Genomic DNA, 19,482 nt, shown 5'->3' with positions numbered 1-19,482 from the left:
AGGGGTGGGAGTGAAAGCAGAGAGAGAGGGGGAGGGGGAGCTCGAGTCTAGAAATATTTGGTTATTTTATTGTAAAAATAATTTAAATGTACTGTACATTGGTTTCAAAAGATATTTTCGTTTGGCGAATCCCCTAAAATCCAACGGTGAGTTCTCTCAAACTTTTTTTCAAACTAGAGCTCTGCTTGGCCAGACTTTCGTCGTGTAGTTGGTATAAAAATGGTGAATCAGTCTGGATCCAGAGCAGGAAAGGTTAGTGAATGTACAACACAAAATGTTGCTGTTTTTATACTTTTCCCTGTTATATCACAGCAATATTTGTTTCCTCAAGCGATATTATTTCACATTAGTTTGAAAAGAGAAGCACTCTAAAGAGATGCATGCTGCTAGTGTTATCAGAACATTGGAAAATGATAAGGAAATTTTTAAATCGTTAATGTAAAATTCACAAAGCAAATCAATACATCAATCGATCATCCCACACTGTTAATTTTGCAAAATCACATACCAACACCCCAGAGATCCTCTATAACCATCAGATCATTTGGCGGGGTGGCCTGATCAAAAAGACATTGGATTTGAAACTGAAGAATTGCGAGTTTGACACCAGCCTGTCGAAGATTAATCATGTTTGCTAATGGTGACTGCTCATGTTGAATCTGTTATGGTCAGGAAGTCCTCCAAGTTCCCATTCTAAATAAATACCTCTGAGGTTGCTGGCTCAGGGGGCTGTCAACTCCCAGTCTGGATCAAAAAACAGAGCTGTCTTCAGGGTCCCATCTGAATAATTAAACCAGGTGTAGTAGTAGGTATAGAGGACTCTGGATTGTTGTATTCCTGTGATTTACAGGAAATGCCGAGCTTGCAAATCACAACAACCAGAAGACACTTCATCTTACATGTACTGTGGATGAGTCTCATTTGTCTGTAGCGGCATGAGCAGGGTCGGACTGAGCTGTTGGGCGGTTGAAGGACGCCCGTTAAGCCATTTGAGGGCCGTTTGGGTTTGAACTTTGAGTTAAATTTGTGTTTCCTTTTTTGTAATTGGAGGCAATAAGCGCCAGATAATTTTTTTTGAGTGTGACAGGTTTTACCAAGAGAAATGAAGGAAAAAATGAAATAAGGGAAAAAAAAACATTGATATGAAGCACCTATAAGTTCAATACCAAAGTTTTGATCACCCATTTCGTCTTTGTAAAATGGAGTTCCCCATGGGAATCCAATCTTAGGCTCTTGATGCTGTGTTAAACAAAGCATAGGGGGCTTGTATGGGGGGAGAAAGTACCGCTTCACTTTCAAAAGTAAAGGGGTTTTGCTCCCACACTTTTCAGAGTTAAACATTAATGATCGATTGGAAAATGATTCTTTGCAGGGTGTATTAACCAGTTTCAAGAAAATAAAACTAAAAATTCCAAATAAATGGACTAGTCTCGTGTTATTTCATTAAAATGGAATCCTAAATAGGAAGGGGGAAGTCTACAATGGTCCTTTCCTTCCGATTTTTGGGGCTGTATTCCACATTTTTAAAGGTTTTTTAATCAGTAACGTTAAAATCGAATAATACTGCCCAATTTTATAAAACAAACCCCCCCCCCCCCTCCCCACACATACACTTTTTTTAATGCAACAGCCGTCTATGCAGCTAAGAGAACTCAATTCACATTATATTACATGCACTGAAACATTTCAAAACGAAACAATAAATAAAAACTGATTTTAAATGATACATGGGATACACTGTAACAGATAAATTTATTGAAACAAAACAGCATACATATCACAATGAAACAATCCCTTGAGTGACTTCCGCATGATAAATATTTAAAACTTCTTCAAATGAGCGATGCATGATAATTACACTAGAGAAAGCTCTAGCATGGTTAATGGCGTGTTATTCAACAATATAGAATAACAAATCTTAATATCTAGAAGTTTTTGCAATGTGTTTCAAAAATATGCAATGCCATCATTATTTATTTTTAAAGAAAGAAAAATCAACTTAAGAATACATTAAAGTTATTTGCATAATGTGTGTGTGATATAAATAAAATATTTAAATTCTGAAATAATAACTATTGAACTAAATCCCAATGCATTTGCTGTTAAAATATGCAAGTTATGGTGCTATAACACCATTAACATACATTACATTAAAACGAACATGCATATGGATATTTTAAAACCAATTAACAAGAATTTTAACACAAAAAAAAGACAAATTGTTACGCACTGATTTGCAAACTTCTAACTCTGATACAAAAATTAAGAGTTAAATTTATCAATCAGCCATCTATACTTACATAAGGCTACACTTCATACCATGTGCACAAAAAAATGTATGGCATGTTTATAGCTTCATATAAACTGCTATAAAGCAAAAAATTACATGAAATATATTATTTGCAAAGTTTATATACAAAAGCCAAAATTAGAACTTTTCTTCTTGTAAACTTTTTAACGATAAAATTATAGTTTTAGGTGAAACTAAGTTAAAAGCTTAAAGGACATGATTAATTAATTATTTTCAAAATATTGGAAGCTATTAGATAGAGCTTTGTTAATGTAGATTTTCTCAAAAAAGAAATTATTAATATCTTTTCTAAACTTTGCTTTAACGTACAGCTAAGGAGTCATAATTAGTTTAAAATAACAAATAAAATTCCAAAAGAGCTTTTTCATGATATTTATGAATATAATAACAAAATATTGAGTTTATTTAAATAAATTTTAATTAAATATGAACAAAAACCTGTCCCCAACTAAACATATTAGAGTTTAAGTTATTCTGATTAGAAATTAACACTTTTAATTTCCATACTTCTATATGGAAAAATACCATTACTTCCATAAACAGCAATGAATTACATAGGAATATCACAACTGCTTGTGGAAGATGTCCTTAAATCAATAACAAAAACCAGCATAAACTGCTATTTATTTAAAAAATTCTTGCCGATGGTTACATTTATATGAAAATATAAATTATAGTGGGCACGTCAATATTATACTAGAAAATCGGTTTCAGTCGAAAAAGGTTTCAGAAGAAAGTTTTTAATTGCTTTTAATTAATATCTTTGCTATTAAAGTCACACAGCTATGCCACATAGCTAAACATGTAGTCAGGAAAATTAGGAATCTGCCAATACTTGGTTTGATGCTCAGTTTTCTGTTGTTCACCAGGAGTAGCAATGACATAGATAGAAAGAGAGTCAGATACAATAACATTTATTAATTTTAAATGGGCTCTGAAAAAAAATTTAAAAATCTGCTTTATAAGATAACATCAAAAGAAGCACTTCCAAATAAAAACTGTTATCAAATAATATCATAGTAACATTCAAGCATTAAAAAAAGGATTTGGCTCATTTATTCACTTTCTTCAAAAGAGATTATTTTTAGCTTGCTCTTTCCAGTTCATTACTCTTATTTACATGGAACTAATAAATGTTATTTTAATTTTTCACACATAAATTTACTGACCTGGAATTACATTTTATGTTAAAATGAAACCTTCTAATCAGCATTTTGTTTTATGCTTTTCTCAAAATGATTTTTTAAAATGCATTCTGTAAAAGCAAGGACAAAGAAAAGTCTTAAATCAGTTCAATATAGGTTTAAAAGATATGATTCCACACATACAACTACTGAGTAATGAATAATAACCAATACATAATAAAATTGTGGCTGCTCAATTAATAGAATCCTGAATTCAAATGCCAGCTATGAAATTTAAAAAATAAAGAAATATGTTTCCAATTGAAAAAAAAAGAAAAACCTGATTTCTTGCAAATAGTCGATTATGCTGAAATGGAAGTCTTAAAAGGGTTCTTCATAAATGCAAAAAGAAGGAATACATTTAAGGTTATGAAGTACACTTTACAGCTTTAATATTTTAGAACCATTACAAGTAGGGTACGATATTCTATGAAAAAACTATTGAAATAAATTAAAAAAAAAAAAAAATCAGAAACTATTCAATACAACTGAAAATTATTTTTAACACATAATTTAATTAACTAAATACTGAGTTTTAAAGCTTATTTAAAAATTTAATAATCGACAATTTTGAAGTCATATCTCAATGTTATCAGCACGTCTGATATCAACCTCAATGCAATGACATCAATCAAAGGCTTCTGTACAAACAAAAATCGAAACCCCCCTCTCAAATGGCTTTAGAAATTATAAAATCAAAAGAAATGATATGTTCAAAAAGAGCATAACATTTTATGCTCACGGTATCCTAATAAAAATAATTTTCAGTTACAACTTGTATATATGCTAGGAATTAACATATTGTATGCCCTGAAAGTGAATTTTTGGTCCAAGCTTCATGATTATCAAAAGCAGTATCAATTTTGCTATTTTTAAATACAGACAGAACTGTGTTGAAAACAATGCACTTAAATATGCCAAGGAAAGGTTTTTCTCCTAATAATTTGCAAAAATAAAACTGATTTACAATGAAAAAAATTACAGGTAAAATATTTTAATGTAGATAACAAATACAAGTTAGGACTGCAATTGTAAGTCACTACACATTATATTATATTTTTCCATGTAACAAAACAATGTAACCAGCAATCTTGGCCAATGAAAAAAGCAGTGCTTTAAAAGGAATAAGGAAGTTAGAGAATTGAATTTAAAAGAAAAAAAATGGCCAATTGAAACACAGAAGCAAGTTTGCTGGTGCACCAAGAGCAATCAATGAAACTTCAAGAAAATCAAAAACTGATACATTCAACAAATATTTAACTTTGTAGATTTTGTATTGTACCGATGATAAATATTTACTTGAGAGAAACATTTTTTAAACTTATACAAGCAAAATGAAAAGCTTTACAACTTATGCATTTAGGACTTAAAAAATTTTATCATCAAAATGTCCTTATAAGGAAACAATAGATTACTTTTAAAAGTTAGCCAAAACAAAACAATAAGCACACAGTACAGTAATGTCTCAAAATTATGCAGTAGGTGGAACCAAAGAAGACAGCTGGAATCAAATTCACTCAGGTCAAGAAACAAACATTATTATATATTGTAAATAATTATGTGTATACAAACGCATTTTTTAAACTGAGACCTTTATGCAGTGGCGGATTTACCATGATATCACAAATGTCTCTATTGTGAGGGACCCCCATGACCATAGCATTTCCCAGGAAGTTCAAAAATGCAAATGATAAATGTTTACCACAGTTCTATGACAAAGGGACTTTAAAAATGCATGGGCCCCCGAACCTGTCAATCTGCTACTATGTTCACGAAATTGTAAGTCTCTGACAAAGGGAGAGAGGGGGCAACAAGAAGTGTGACATCACATTGTTTTAATAATAATATGCATATGAAAATCAGACATGTGACAAAGGGGGAAGTTGTATTCAATTTAATGAAAAAAAAGAGTGATATCATTTATGGGCAGCCCCGAAGGAAAACATAGTATCTAAAATGACTAGTTAAAAAAAAGAAATGAAAAATGACTAGTATTTATATTAAATTAACAAATTGCATAACTTCTGATACTTTTCCAACTCAGTCTAGTGCTGAACCTTCCCAGGAGTGGCAAATTTTGGATACAATTCTTTTAGTATTTTCGAAAACAAAATCTCAATACTGTAGTTATTATTTTTCCCTGATAACATTATTCACTCATATGTATATATATTTTAATCTATTTCATCAAAATATTTCCAAACTATAAGTAGTAGTAAATTAGTTAAACAGGTAGTACAAAAGAAGCGGGCTCTAATTGAGTTATCAAAATCATACGTCTTGTTGTTGTTTTCATGTCCGCATAGTTTCGCGGAAGTTTAGATTATATCAAAAATCAGGAGGCCACAGGCTTGGGTCTTTTATTAAAAGGGAGAGTTGCCGGCAGATTTCAGGTCAGTACTCGGTGGCATGGAGGACAATTCAGCACTGTTGAATTATCTCATATATTCATTGACAACATAGTTTTAAAAGGGTTTTATTGTTGCTGATCAAAGAACAGCAACCATACTTCTATACTTAGATATAGAGAATGTAAGTTTGTGCCACAGCAAATTAAACAAGCAGGCAATACTCTGTGCAAATAAAAAAAGACAAGAGCTACATCTTTGGGGAGAGATGAATAATGGAATTGCTGTATATACAAAAATAAAGTTTCAAGATTTTTCATTATTAATTAAAATCTAATTGAAAAATTATTGGTTGGTACATTTCAGTTGAACATCGGATATTTTGGAACAGCAAGCACATCAGCATGCTAAAATGACTAGTTTAAAATGAAAAAAATACCTAAAAATGACTAGTGTTCAAATTACATGAATTCTACTTATTTTTGTTAAAATATGTTATATCTACATTATAAATTGCAGGTAGGATGCTGAAATGTGTGGAAGCTGTTCACATAAATAAGTTTTATCGTGCAATCAAAATCAATATACACCCACTAAATTTCAATTCGAACCTTAAGAATGTTTCAATCAAAGAACTATTTATGCATTATTTACTAATCTTAGAAGCTTAAATCGATTGGAACTGTTGGATTTCCATTTTATTAAACTGAAAGTTTAAAAAAATTAAAATATTATTAACAATGTGAGGCACTTTTTTCATCAAAATTGCAAAATAGATTTTGTCTCTGAAACTATGATACATGATTATGGTATAAATATTTATTTGAAAATGGAGAGAGATAAAAGTATATTTAATACTCATATAAAACATTACATTAACAAGCATTATCATAAAAAAAAAGAAAAAAAAAGTTACTGCAAAGAAGGTTAAATACTTTTTCTTTAAATTCTTGAACAGTAATACAGTAAAAGATACTACAGAAAAATTTCTTTGGCTGTAGTACAACTCATTATATGCACATTTCCGCAGAAACATTTTTGCAGTAAACATTGCCGTAAATAATTCTTGGGGACCAAGCTCAATGAAATAATCATTGCTTCTTTAGGAATGATATAATTTACTTAGAATTGAATCAAACTTATACTACCTTAGATGTTGATTGCTATTTAATTTAATGGTTTGCTTTTTCTTTTTCTAGACTTTCCACAAGACAGTTTTAAGAAATAAATGGACTTTGAATATCCAATTTAAATAAAAATGCTCTGAAACTATAACGAATAGTTTTTAAAAAAAAAGAGCAAATAAACAAACAAACTTTTAGTAATGAAGTGAAATTAAAAAGTGAGCACTGATAAAGTTTTACTTAAGATGTCACACGTTGTGTGAGACAAGAAATGAAAAAGCAAATCAACAATGATTTCTCAAAATACTATAAAACCATTAAGTGGATACCCTCACAAAGCGTCTTTACTCAAGTGTATTGGCAACGATGTGGTTGATAGTAAACGTAGAGCGCAATATTTAATTCGCTTCTTGATTATCATAGCGTGGAAACATGGTAGAAAGATGCAGCAAAGTGCATAATTTGTGACATCATCAAGACCACGCCTTATTTGAAAAATCAGACATTTAAAAAAATTAATTTTATTTTCAGCCTTGTGAGTATTGTTTATAAAAAGTTTCACCATGCTAAAAATATTGAAAAAAGCATTATGAGCAATGAGGTGCAAAAAGAAAAATGAAAATAAAAATAATACCCTAGTATGAAATTCTGAGGAAAGCTATGAAAATAGTATCTCAGAATCATGATTTTTGATGACATAAAAGCATTATCTTTCTCATAGCGCCTAAACTTCAGTAGAAAATCACAAATTTTGCTTGCAAAGCGGGCAGGTAGTTTGCTGTTTGAGGCACTTTCGTAAGCAGTCTCCATGAAACATGTGATGGCAAGGAGTGATACGAGCTTTGCGCATTGATTGAAGGCATACAGCACAAACATCATCACGTTCACCTAGTTCATCTTTTGTTGCATATCTATATTTGTCCAAAATACATTTTTCGGACATCAGCACATTCCAGTGATCACCAAGCTCTTTCAAGCAGAGATGAACATTAATGTAAGCTACAAGGAAAAAATAAATATAAGTTTATGAAATATTTATGTTAAAAAAAATAAGAAAAAAAAAGGGCAGAAAGTTATAGTTCAAATTCACAAGACAAAACTTAAACTGCATTTAATTTACATCAGCTGAATGGAATCCTGTAAGAAGAACACTAATATGAATAGAGTATGCAACCAAAATCGTTGCAAAAAAAAAAAAAATAATAATAATACAAACACAGAGATAGGCACATGTAAAATAAAAATTTGCATTACGTAATGTATAATATCTGTATCATATAACAGCGATATTGGAGAATGAACCTTTTCAATTAACTTGAATTTTCAATTGCTTAGGTCTAAAGTCACAACTACTTTCACATGATTTTAAATATTTAGCAACAAAAGGCATTTACTTGAAATATCTGTTTTTTAATCTATTAAAAATTATCTGTATTTAAGAGCTAAGTATACTTATTTTAATTATTTGTTTAACTTTGTAATGTTAGATCAAGATTCACCACAGTATATGAACAGGAAACATTCATAAACAAATAAATGAAATTTTTCACAGATTTATCTTTTAAAGCTCATATAATATACATGTCTTCATTTATAATTTCTGAAAGTATAGTAGTTAATTCTTTTTCTAAACCCCTAACATGACATTCAACAAGTGTTCAACTTCTGCTCTGATCTATGAAATAAAAGCCCATCAATTTATTTTTCTTTAGGGAGAAGGGGTAAAAGATAGATACTCAATAAATATTGCAAAAAAAAAAGATATACATAAATGCATAACATGTTCAACTAAAAGGGGTTCAACTAAATTTCACTACCAGTCCTTCCCTCCTAAATGCTCAATAATATATCTGCACAGTCTTACCAATACATAATCAAGAACAATAATTTAAAAGTTTAAATAAAGCAAATAAGCAAAGTTAAAAAAAAGCATTCATTTGATATGTGTATTTATTCAAAAGTTATAGTTGAAACTAAAGTTATAACATTTATCATACAGTATTTTCTAATTTTAAGTAATTTTCTAATTTAAGTTTTCTAAGAAATGAGTAAAATTACAATTAAAAAATGTCAGAAAATAAATTTTTCTTTCTTTATGTTTATGCTCAATGTTTTCTAAAAACATTAAAGCTCTTGGAAAATGTCATTCAGAATTTTTGAATTCACTTTTTATAGGAACAAAAATGAATATGTACCTGAAGAAAATATAAGCAACCAGCCACCATCTGTTCCAAACCACACAATTACGATTAAAAGCACAGTAAAAAGGGATGATAACATTCTTGACAGCACAGGACACCATAAAAGTTCCATATTCTCAAATGCGTCTAGTTGCAATTTGGAAAGGATTCCAGGTATCTTGCTTTGGCAGGCTGGTTCCGTCATGATGTAATATGTAGAAGTAAGCAGAAGATAAGACCAGGTTGGATTAAAATGTTCTAGACCCTAGCAATTATAAATAAAAGAAATTTTTAAAAACGCACAGCAAATATGTAATTATAGCAAAAAATACTGATAATTAGGGTGCTTCACACCTACTCACACTGTTCGCCAACCATGTTCACCACCTGTGCAATGGCACCCTGATGGGAAGTCACAAAAGGTCATTGTGACCTCAAAATATCTCCTTATAACGCAAATTTTGTCTTACTATTCAGCAAATGTAAGACAACGATACAATAAAGCAATTTTTAAAAGCCTGAATGACATTTATTTCAGTTTTTTAGTTCAAAGTTTTTTTTGCTTTAAAGTTTATTTTAGGCCAAACTTTTTGAAATTTAAAACATATTTATCTGTTACCTGCTTGAATTTCAAAGTAATTTTGAACAAGCATAGTAACAAAACTCTTTTAAACATTCTAAGCTTTTTCATTTACAGCTTTTAGCAGTCACACGAGCAAACGAGCTCATAAAACATTTCAGTTACAAAAACATCTATAAAATGTATCATATTAGCCAAGATGCAGCAAAACTCCGAGGTTACCAGACTTTCAATAACACTTGTCTGGTCCTTTCCAGCATGCCAAAAAAATCGAGGTTAGGAAAAAAAAATAATACTGTAAAAAATATATGTTCAGCTTAAAAAATAATATAATTTCTACATATATCTTATTAGTATTAATAAATAGTTTAATTTTCTAAAAATATTTACAAACAATGTGCCACAAAGCCAACGCAGCACAGTTTGGTTCCAAAATGCTGTGTCAAAGAGCATGCCACAAAGTTTTATTTCCTTCTTTTTTTGAAAGAAGGTTAATTTCGGGATTTATTAATTTTTTTCCTTACAGTGGTCTGCTTTCTGATTGGAACTGAATGGGGAAATTTACTTTTGTTTTGTTGTAAAACGATGGAGTAATACGGTAAGTAAAAACCCCAATTGAAAGGTTGACATTTTGTTTTAATAATATTTTACCTAATTATATTTACACATTAGTAGAAGGCATATCTCAGTTTATTAAATAGTAAAAGAGCCATCTACTATTGAGACGCAACACAAATACGCTTGTGCACTTTCGGGAACAAGCAAGATACGCAAATTCTACATTGCTTAGGCTCGGCCATAAAATTAGTTTATTTACAAAATTAACTGTATAATTACTATTATTTCTTTTTATTGTTTTTGGCAGCAACGTAAAATCGTGCTATCTCGTATCGCAACGAAGTCAAATGCCGAAAAATAAACATTGCTTAAGTTTATCCGGGAAATTTGGTTTATTTACAAAATTAACTTTTTTTAAAAGTGGAAGTAATGACTTATTATTTTTCATCGTTTTTGGCAATAATTCAAAACTAGAAGCAAAATGCAGGGATTATGACAGAGAATGTAAACTGAAAAATAGTCTTTAAAAATGAGAAACTGTTTCAGAAGTAATTAAAATTCAAAAGCAACAAATCACAGTATTTGGGCAAAGTTATAGAACATTTTAATCCAGAAAAGGATTGATTATGGTAGAAGTTTGTGATACATATTCTTGCGTAAATAAAATCTGATACATTTTTGCCTTAACATAACAAGGGTCAGTTAACAAAACTATTTAATTTAATCACTTTTTCAAAAAAAATTAAAGAACATTATAGTAGTTAAGACTAGCCCTTATACTATCAAATTAGAATTTATAACTTTACTTAACAATAAAAAGATTGAAGAAACATCAGAAACTAGTTCTAAGTAGCTTTCAAAGATGTTAAAAAATTTAAAAGCTGCAAATTCAGAAACATAACAAAATACATTTAGAAATATTACCTGTTCCAACCCGAAAACAAGTAGCATAAAGACAGCAGTAATGGCAAAAGTGACAACTTTGGCAAGATCTAGAACAACTTTTGTAGCAGTCAAAGCCAAATGCCGTACACCTGACTGTTCTGAAACTCTTACAATGGGGGTATAGTCATGTAAACTCAAAAGTTTACTGGCATAACCAACTAGGTACCCAGTAACATTAAAGAACAAAAGGCAGTACAAGCCTGAAAACAAATAAAATAATAAATAAGAAGTAAAATTACTAATTTTTTATTATCATGCATTGCATTTTGCTATAAATATCAATCAAATGTATTGATGTATGTGCATATAGATTAGACATAAGCTAATCATTTAAATGCTTTCGTTTTTGGTCATGTTGTGTGGAAATATGAGCACATTTTGAAGTACAATTTTGTATTCAAATCACCTACATAAGCCGACGTCCACAGACAAAAATATTACAAGTATTGCATTTGTTTATTTATGCTCATTTTTAATTTTACAGCATTTTCATTTAACTTGGATTAACTTGAGGCCAAACTGGTTTGCAGCAGCAGTAGTATCTAAACTTTACTAGAAAACTACTGCCCGCCTTGCTTTAATTCAACATCATCGGTTCCAAGAAATATTATTCGATTAAGCGGGGAAATTTTATTTACCTTTCTAAATTGACAACATTTGTCTTAAAACGTAATAATAATAAATCATTCGCTATATAAAGGAAATAATGTCGTTGCTAAAAAGTTTTTGAAGCTAAATAAACAGCAAAATAGTTCAATAATTAGTATGTAAATTGCAGGTACTTATGAAAATTATAAAAAGTAACTCACAACTTGAGTTATGAAATCTTTGTTTTAGCACCTTTTTTCAGTACATTATTTTTTTAAAAATTCCACTGTAGGGGATTGCTTGCTCAAGATCTTTTGGGAACACTTTGCAGACTCACTTTTTCCCTTCCTCGTCAATTGTATTTTACAGTTTATAGTTATCAATTTATCATCGTCTAAAATGTGTATACCGTATATACTCGCCTATAAGTCAACCCCCTTCTTTTAGGAAGAAAAATTGGGAAAAAAGCGAAAACCTGCACATAAGTCAGCCAGCTACTTTCTGAAAAAAACGGGAACATTTTGCAGCTATTTTTGAATACCTATAAATGTTAAAAAAACTGGGGAAATTAAATATAATGAACATTCTTATGTTGAAAAAGTCCGATTTTCATAATTTTGCACAAAAAGTGTTAACTTCTGCGAGCACGATTTTTGTAAAGGGTTCAACTTCGCTATCACGATTTTTTTGTTTGTTTCATTTATTTTGAATTATTATCAATAAAATTCTGCACTGTAGCTATATTACATTACTTTAAAAAAAATGAGCATTAATTCGCGACCGTCGGGAAAATTCGCAAATACGGCAAATCCATCCTGCAATTTTCACGTAGTTAGCTGCTTACTGTAATTATTTAGTCTTTATGTCACAGTCGGGCTATGTAAAAAATAAAATAATAGCAGAATGTGTAAATATTTGCTTTTTTAACATCTGTTTAAAAGGGTTGGACTAAAAATGGAAAAATGAGTGTTTTTTTTTTCCAAAAATTGTTCTAGGGAAATTTTTGGAAATTCTGCCCCGTGTATAAGACGACCTCCGAACTTTTAACCTCATTTTTTGTGCTAAATTTCTAGACTTATACGCGAGTATATACGGTATTTATTCGAGTTATTTAATGCAATTATCGACTGCACTTCTTTTTTTTTTTTAATGACAAACACAAAAATTTTTTTATAGAAATAGAGGAAACATTTTGATGGAATATGAATGTTGTTTTTCTCATCTGTTGTCGGCGATAAATATTACTTTATATTTTAATGTCAATAATTGTTCTTAATTTTTTTATAATTTATTCAAAGTTTTTAGGAACAAAAATATTTGCCAAAGCTGATTAATATTATTCGATTATGATTAAGCGAGGATCTTTCACATTGTGTCTATGGGGAAATATTCGGTTCCCGGAGGTTTTATTTGTATAAGCGGGGTATTCATTTAACCGTTACCCAATTAAGCAGGGGCTGATAGTAACCATTAATTCTGTACCTCTACGACAGAATAACGTTAGCCACATACACTTCTTTACAGCAGAGCTGTAAAACAGTTGTTTGGTGCATACAAACTATTGGACTCCTGTCTTTTACCACTGGATCTTGTTTTTAGGTTACGTTCAAATGGCTTGATGCGGAATAGGATTCTACATACAATGCAGTAAAACACAGAAAATTGCAATTTTTGGACTTAGGTTAGTCTGGCTCTGAGATACACAGGGTTCATACTCAATTTGAATAAAAAAATTCCATGACTTTTCCAAGACTTTTTCATGACTTCATAAAAATTTTCATGACCTTGTTACACAAAAAATGTAGTACTATTTAATGTCAAACTTGCCAATTTTCGGAAATGGGCTTTAGAAAAACTTTTACGTGAATGCCACTACCTCATTGGAGCACTTACTTATGACTGAAAAAATATCAGTGGACACTGCAGAAACTAACAAATTATTCTTATTTGTCTTTATCATATAAATTCAAGTAGAGAAAAAATATATAATAAATGCAATACACTGATGTTTAAATGTCTAATGATTATTAAATAAATAGGGCAGAATAGATATGAATGGGACAAAAATTGAATGAGTCATTACTAAGTTTCCGATAATAAATTCACTTCATAAAATCACTGCCTTTTGGTGTCAATAGTGCATCTAATCACCCATGTAACTTGACAGTATATTTGTTCATTGAAGTAAAAAGCCACGTTTTTCAGTAAATTCATTTTTCGAAACCAGCTACATTTCAGCTGGCCACAAAGATCAGTTTTGAGAGCTGTATGTTGGGCACCTCTGTTTCAGAGCATTAGAATTCCCTTATTTCTATGTCCTATTGCCTAAATAAAGTCTTCATTTTCTAAAGCCTTCAAAATATTGAAATAAACTCTGATAAATTAGTAATGAAGTTTTTGCAAGGAGTTGAAACGAACTCCGATGCAATTGAATTACACTTTTTGAGGGGGCATGTCCACTACAAAAGAATATAAAACATAAGAAGTGCTGAAAATAATGGTGAACTTAAAATTAGTGATGCCCCAGTAGTAAAATCACATTGCAAAAAAAAAAAAAGGCGAGCGGCTGTTATAGAAGCGGATGAAATTGGATTCCAAAACTCTGATTTTTTTTTTTTTTTTTTGAGATTGTTCAATTTATATGCCCCAATACTACTAAATAACTCAATATTTCCAGCGCTCTTTTAGTTATTGTTACTTTCTTACTTCCCAAGACATTTTTCCATGACTTTAAATAAATTTCCATGACTTTTCATGAAAATATTTGTTTTCCATGACTTTCCAGGATTTCCATGACCCGTACGAACCCTGGGTACAGAATTGAAAACACTACAAAAATATAAAACAAGTTTTAGAGAAAATAGAAAAAAATTAACTTTTTGTTCAAATTTGAAAGTTATAAGAATATTAACATCACAGAAATAAAGGGTTAATTGGTATCCTATCTGCATCCCAGTCAAACAGGTGGATTTGCTTCGAACAAACTTAAGCAGAAAGTCTCCACAAGTAAATAATAACCCAACCGGCCACTTTTTAAAACCCAACTGGTCACTGCTATAGGAAATGTACCAAAAAGGATTTGTAGAATTTGTTAATAAATATCAATTGTAATTATATAATTTTTAAATTTTAACTTTTTTGAAAATTTGGACTCCCGAATTAAGAGCTATATAAATTAAATTTTCTCATAAAACTTTCAGAACTTATTCTGCATTACTACCAATTATCAGCTTCAGAACCACTCTTGTATACACCTCTAATCAATAATTTAATATTTTTCTAAATTATATTTGATGATGATCCTTTTCAAACATTATTTTCAAAGATTCAAGATTGTAAGGTGTGTGATCAGGCCTGAGGTAGGTGATCCGTGCCACCACCTAGGGTTGCAGTTTTTAAGGGAGGTAAATTTCATGATGGCAAAAAGTAAGAAGGCAAAAAAAAATATTTTTAAAAAATAAAAAACTCAAATTTGTTCCTTGTTGTTTTTTTTCTTTTTTTGCAGCTCAAGTTGCAGCAATATGTGAAAGCATGCTCGATTATTTAAAATATATATAAATTTATCATTAAGATGAGGGGGAAGCACATACCAACATCGCCTGGGGTGGCAAATCTACTAGAGCCAGCCCTGTGTGATCAGACAAGCAATTTCAACATCTTGCATGAATTTTAAAACTAATTCTTAGAATAAAATGATAACCTGTTAGTCTGTCTTCAGGACAAAAGCAGCAATCACACAGCATGAAGAATAAGACTTGATTGATGAGGCTTGCCATAGTCCTGTTCTTGTGGTATGAATCTTCTGCATGGCGGAACACATTTGAGACTTGATATGAGAAAGCCTCCCAAACGGACTTCAGCATGAAAGACATTTCAAGGCAGGACGGATTGTCGCCCATCAAGAGCTTAAGTCTGCAAAAGAGTACATAAAGTGAGATACAATATTTCGGTCATAAAAAGTTCTGGAAATGATTTTTAAAAGGATTAAAAAAGGAATTTGCTAAAGCACCATGAAAGAGCACCCAGGATAAATACAGTCATTTGTAGGGCCATTTCCATGGACACTTGCGACCCCGGAAGAAACCCGCTTTCCACCGCATTCCGGTTATTTGCGGGGTATTTGTGGATTTTTTCTACTCCTGCTCGCTTCTGGGAGGAAAGCGGAATTTTACCCAGAATGCACTATGCGAAACAAGTTCGTCTACTAGCCACTAAGAATGCTGGGTAAAAACCGCTTTCTGTGGCACAATGGGAAACCTCTTTTTACGTGGAAACGGGGAATTTTTCAACTGGTTTTCTGTGGAGCTAGAGCAGGGATTTATGGGGTTGAAAAGTGTGTTGTGAACGCGGCTTATGAAAATAAGGATGATTTTCCAATTACAGTGCCTCGTTATGTCTCACCTCTGGATATATTGTGTTTCTTCTTTGTCTCCCAAAAAATAAAAGTAAATAAAACCTAGGTTTAAATTTGAGCCACTGAAGTAAAAATATTACATTTCTCATGAAAAGTTTTTTTAGTTTTTTTTTTAAAGTAAATGAATAAAACTGATGATCCTTCAACCTTTCATCTGAAGTTGCAGCAACTTAAGATACCACTTCACATTCTTATATCATCAAAAGACTATAGAAATATTTTAAAATCATTTTCATATTTCATATTTTAAAGGACATCAATGCCATGTCCTTTCTTCTGTACTTTCTATCAAAATGTCTTTGTAATAAGATAACAAATTTTTCTAAAGGTACCCACACACAGAATTAATTTGAACATTTGATGAAGATGATTTTTATGACCTCAGCTGCATTGCACTGTTTTGTTGACAAACAGATACAATTTTAGGGTTATTGTACTAAAATTGTTAAGGTTTAGAAATATGATATAGGACTTCAGGGTTTTTAGTTCTCACCCCCCTGCATAGGCACCCATATGAAAAATTTTAAGGAGGGGGGCTCATATACAGTACCCGCCACTAATAAAATCACTGGATTATAAAATCAGCCACTTTTTAAAATCAAATCTGGAAGAACAGAATCATTGCAATACCAAAACATGTTAAAACCATCCTTTAATAAAATCACTATCGCCGCTTTATAAAATCAAATTTTTGGACATCATGCTCAAAAAAGTGTTTAAGAAGCACTAAGAAGTGAAGGAATCGGTCTCAGATGATGAGAAAATCTCAGAGTCAAATTTGCCTCTTCAATAAATGTCAGAAAAGCGCTTGGTAATGTACGATGCACTTTAGAACAAAGAGGAAAATATAATGTTGGACATCACAAAACACTTTGTTAACTCTCAAACGATATTGAATCTTTGTTCTCCCAATTATGTTAACAATATGCCTATATTTTAAGATCCTTATGCAAATAATTAAAAATAATGTACCTCATGTTTAGTTAAAATGATAACTGTATTCTGAAATACTTAAACAGAAGTAAATGAAGTAATTCAATTCATTTTTAGAGTATTTAAACTTCAAAACCTTTTTTTTTTTTGAATGCCGGTTAACAAAATCAGCCGTTTTATAAAATCAAATGTCCACAGAACAAATGTGATTTTAATAAGCGGCGGGCACTGTATTTTACCTGTGGTTTAGCAGGCTATTGTCCCCATCGAAACTGATTTCAGTACAGATCAGAGCTATTAAAATTGGACAAATTTTGTAACTTATTCATTAGTGACTGGAAAATACATGTTTTTACATTTTTGCAGAGAAAAACATACTAAAAGCAAGGAAATTCTTGTTCCTAGGGTGGGGGGGGGGGGGGCTTCAGTCCTACTTGCTCCCCTATATGGCCCCCCTGGAGGGTGAAGTGAAGTATCAAGTGTTGGCAAAACAAGTTCATTCATAAAAAGTCATTGGTTGTCTGTAATAAGAAGCAAACTTCAGATGAAGACTCATACTAAACTCCCCGATAGCGTGCACATTGTGGACCCTATCGAGAAATGTGATTTACTGTGGAAGTCTCAATATCATACCTAAAACCTAATGGCCATCCACCCTTCTTATTCCCAACAAATCTGATGTTTTTTACTCCTTCCAAGGACTGTCAACAATGCCAATGCGCACTATTTTGCTTGAAGAGTAAGAAGTAGATTAACAAATTTTTAAAATAATTTGCATCAATGTATTGCTAAATGAATAGTATATAATTGAAGTTTCTAAGTTTATTCTCTAAATTAAGAGATTACAATAACGCGCTAGTGTTAACATATTATTAATGAGCTGAAACGTACCAGTAATGAAAATTAAGCAAGACAAATAAGAATTATAATATAAGAGCTTAAGAGTGACAAATTCAGATTTTAAATCCATAATTATTATTATTACAATTTTTCATTTTTGAACTCTGCTCCTATTGTCACCGGCGAGAGACTAATTCGGGGTCCTGTCTCTTTCTCTCTGGCAAAATATTAAATGTCGGACCTGGAGTTAACTATAAACTTAATAATTTGAATGCTTTAAATATTAAAAATCAAAGTACTCGGTGGTAGCAAATATTTAAAAAGGAAAAGCAAGAAAAAACACTAAAAAAGTAAATGGTAATATTATTTTTTAGGAAAATAATATTGCTGAAAATCAAGACATAATTTTATTCCAAAAATTACAAATAACTTTACTACATTTACACGTAACTTACTCTCTGCCAGCAAGATTAAAATGTAAATAAACATTGGAATTATTTCGATACGATTTCAATACCATATCGTTCTTCTGTTCAAGAGTAATATAGAACGGAAGGAAGTATTCACCCGTGTTTAGAACTAAAATTCAGTCAGCTGGCATTGTTCTTTTTTAGAGTCCCTCTCTATTCTTTTTGAATGGAGATGTTTGCTGTGGTTGATAATTCGAATTTTTAGAAAGAGTGCAAATAATATGGGATTACGGTAGGGTGAGGATTTTAAGAGTCCTTATTTAAACGGGAATTTGGATATTTTTTGAGGTCTGTTGTCTGCTCCCGGATGAGAAATTTTAAAGGGTCGTCTAATATTCGCAACTCCAGCGCTCGAATACGCTACCTTGCGGAGATTTACAAAACTGCCGACAAAACTAAAACATTGCGTTCCATGTGTTCATTTTGGGCAAAACAAATAGTTTGTTATGTGTATTTTTTATTTGCGTAATTCACCATTTGGAATCGTCATCCGCAACAGCGTAACATCAAAAATATCTGATATAAACTGTGAGTACACATTTTATTTATCTTGTTCTGAGTGAATTTGAATAAATATCAGTTTTTCAATTCGATGGAAAAAAAAACGAACTTAACAACATTGACTGGGACACTTTTCCTTAACCTAATTCCAAATAAATGATTTAAATAACCTTTGTTACTACAGTATCCTACTGAAATAGGAAGTATGCAAATAAATTTTCTTGAAAATATTTATCGCAGAACAGATTGAAAAATCCAGAAAGAACGTTAAGAATTTGAACAAGAAAAAATAAAAGTTCGCCAAAAATCTGTTTATAGGGTTATGGTTTTAAAATTGTGTGAAAGAATAATGTATCTTGACAAGATTTCGCATATCAGGTAAATCATTTCCATGACGAATGAATTAAATGCATAATTTCTTTTGATATTCAATCATATAGTCATAGAAATAAATTATCTAGTGTTAAACGTTACTCTTGACAGTCTGCCACGTATGTGCACTATGT

At 31.1% G+C, this 19,482-nt stretch overlaps 1 protein-coding gene across 1 annotated transcript; it reads right to left on the bottom strand.

Annotated features, from left to right (window-relative positions):
- Positions 1–1,745: 1,745 nt before the first annotated feature.
- On the bottom strand, positions 1,746–15,706 carry LOC129224024 (uncharacterized). Its single transcript, XM_054858418.1, has 5 exons — positions 15,519–15,706; positions 11,210–11,430; positions 9,163–9,412; positions 7,602–7,966; positions 1,746–3,245 (listed from the first exon to the last, which is right to left on the bottom strand). Exons 1-4 carry the CDS (start codon positions 15,688–15,690, stop codon positions 7,710–7,712), a joined length of 900 nt encoding a protein of 299 aa, XP_054714393.1. The 5' UTR covers positions 15,691–15,706; the 3' UTR covers positions 1,746–3,245; positions 7,602–7,709.
- Between the last annotated feature and the right edge of the window lie 3,776 nt (positions 15,707–19,482).

The sequence above is a fragment of the Uloborus diversus genome, chromosome 6 (genome assembly GCF_026930045.1).
Source record: "Uloborus diversus isolate 005 chromosome 6, Udiv.v.3.1, whole genome shotgun sequence".
In the NCBI taxonomy this organism is placed as follows: Eukaryota; Metazoa; Arthropoda; class Arachnida; order Araneae; family Uloboridae; genus Uloborus; species Uloborus diversus.
Note: the sequence above shows the minus strand (reverse complement) of the source record. Positions and strands in the feature narration are given on the sequence as shown.

What these genes read in the sequence shown, in the direction of transcription:
- LOC129224024 (XM_054858418.1), bottom strand. Translation starts at nt 15,690, where the DNA reads ATGTCTTTCATGCTGAAGTCCGTTTGGGAGGCTTTCTCATATCAAGTC. An exon ending in TTGTTTTCGGGTTGGAACAG is followed by an intron (nt 9,413 to 11,209) that starts GTAATATTTCTA and finishes TATAATTGCTAG; the next exon opens with GGTCTAGAACATTTTAATCC. An exon ending in GTTGCTTATATTTTCTTCAG is followed by an intron (nt 7,967 to 9,162) that starts GTACATATTCAT and finishes TTTTCCTTGTAG; the next exon opens with CTTACATTAATGTTCATCTC.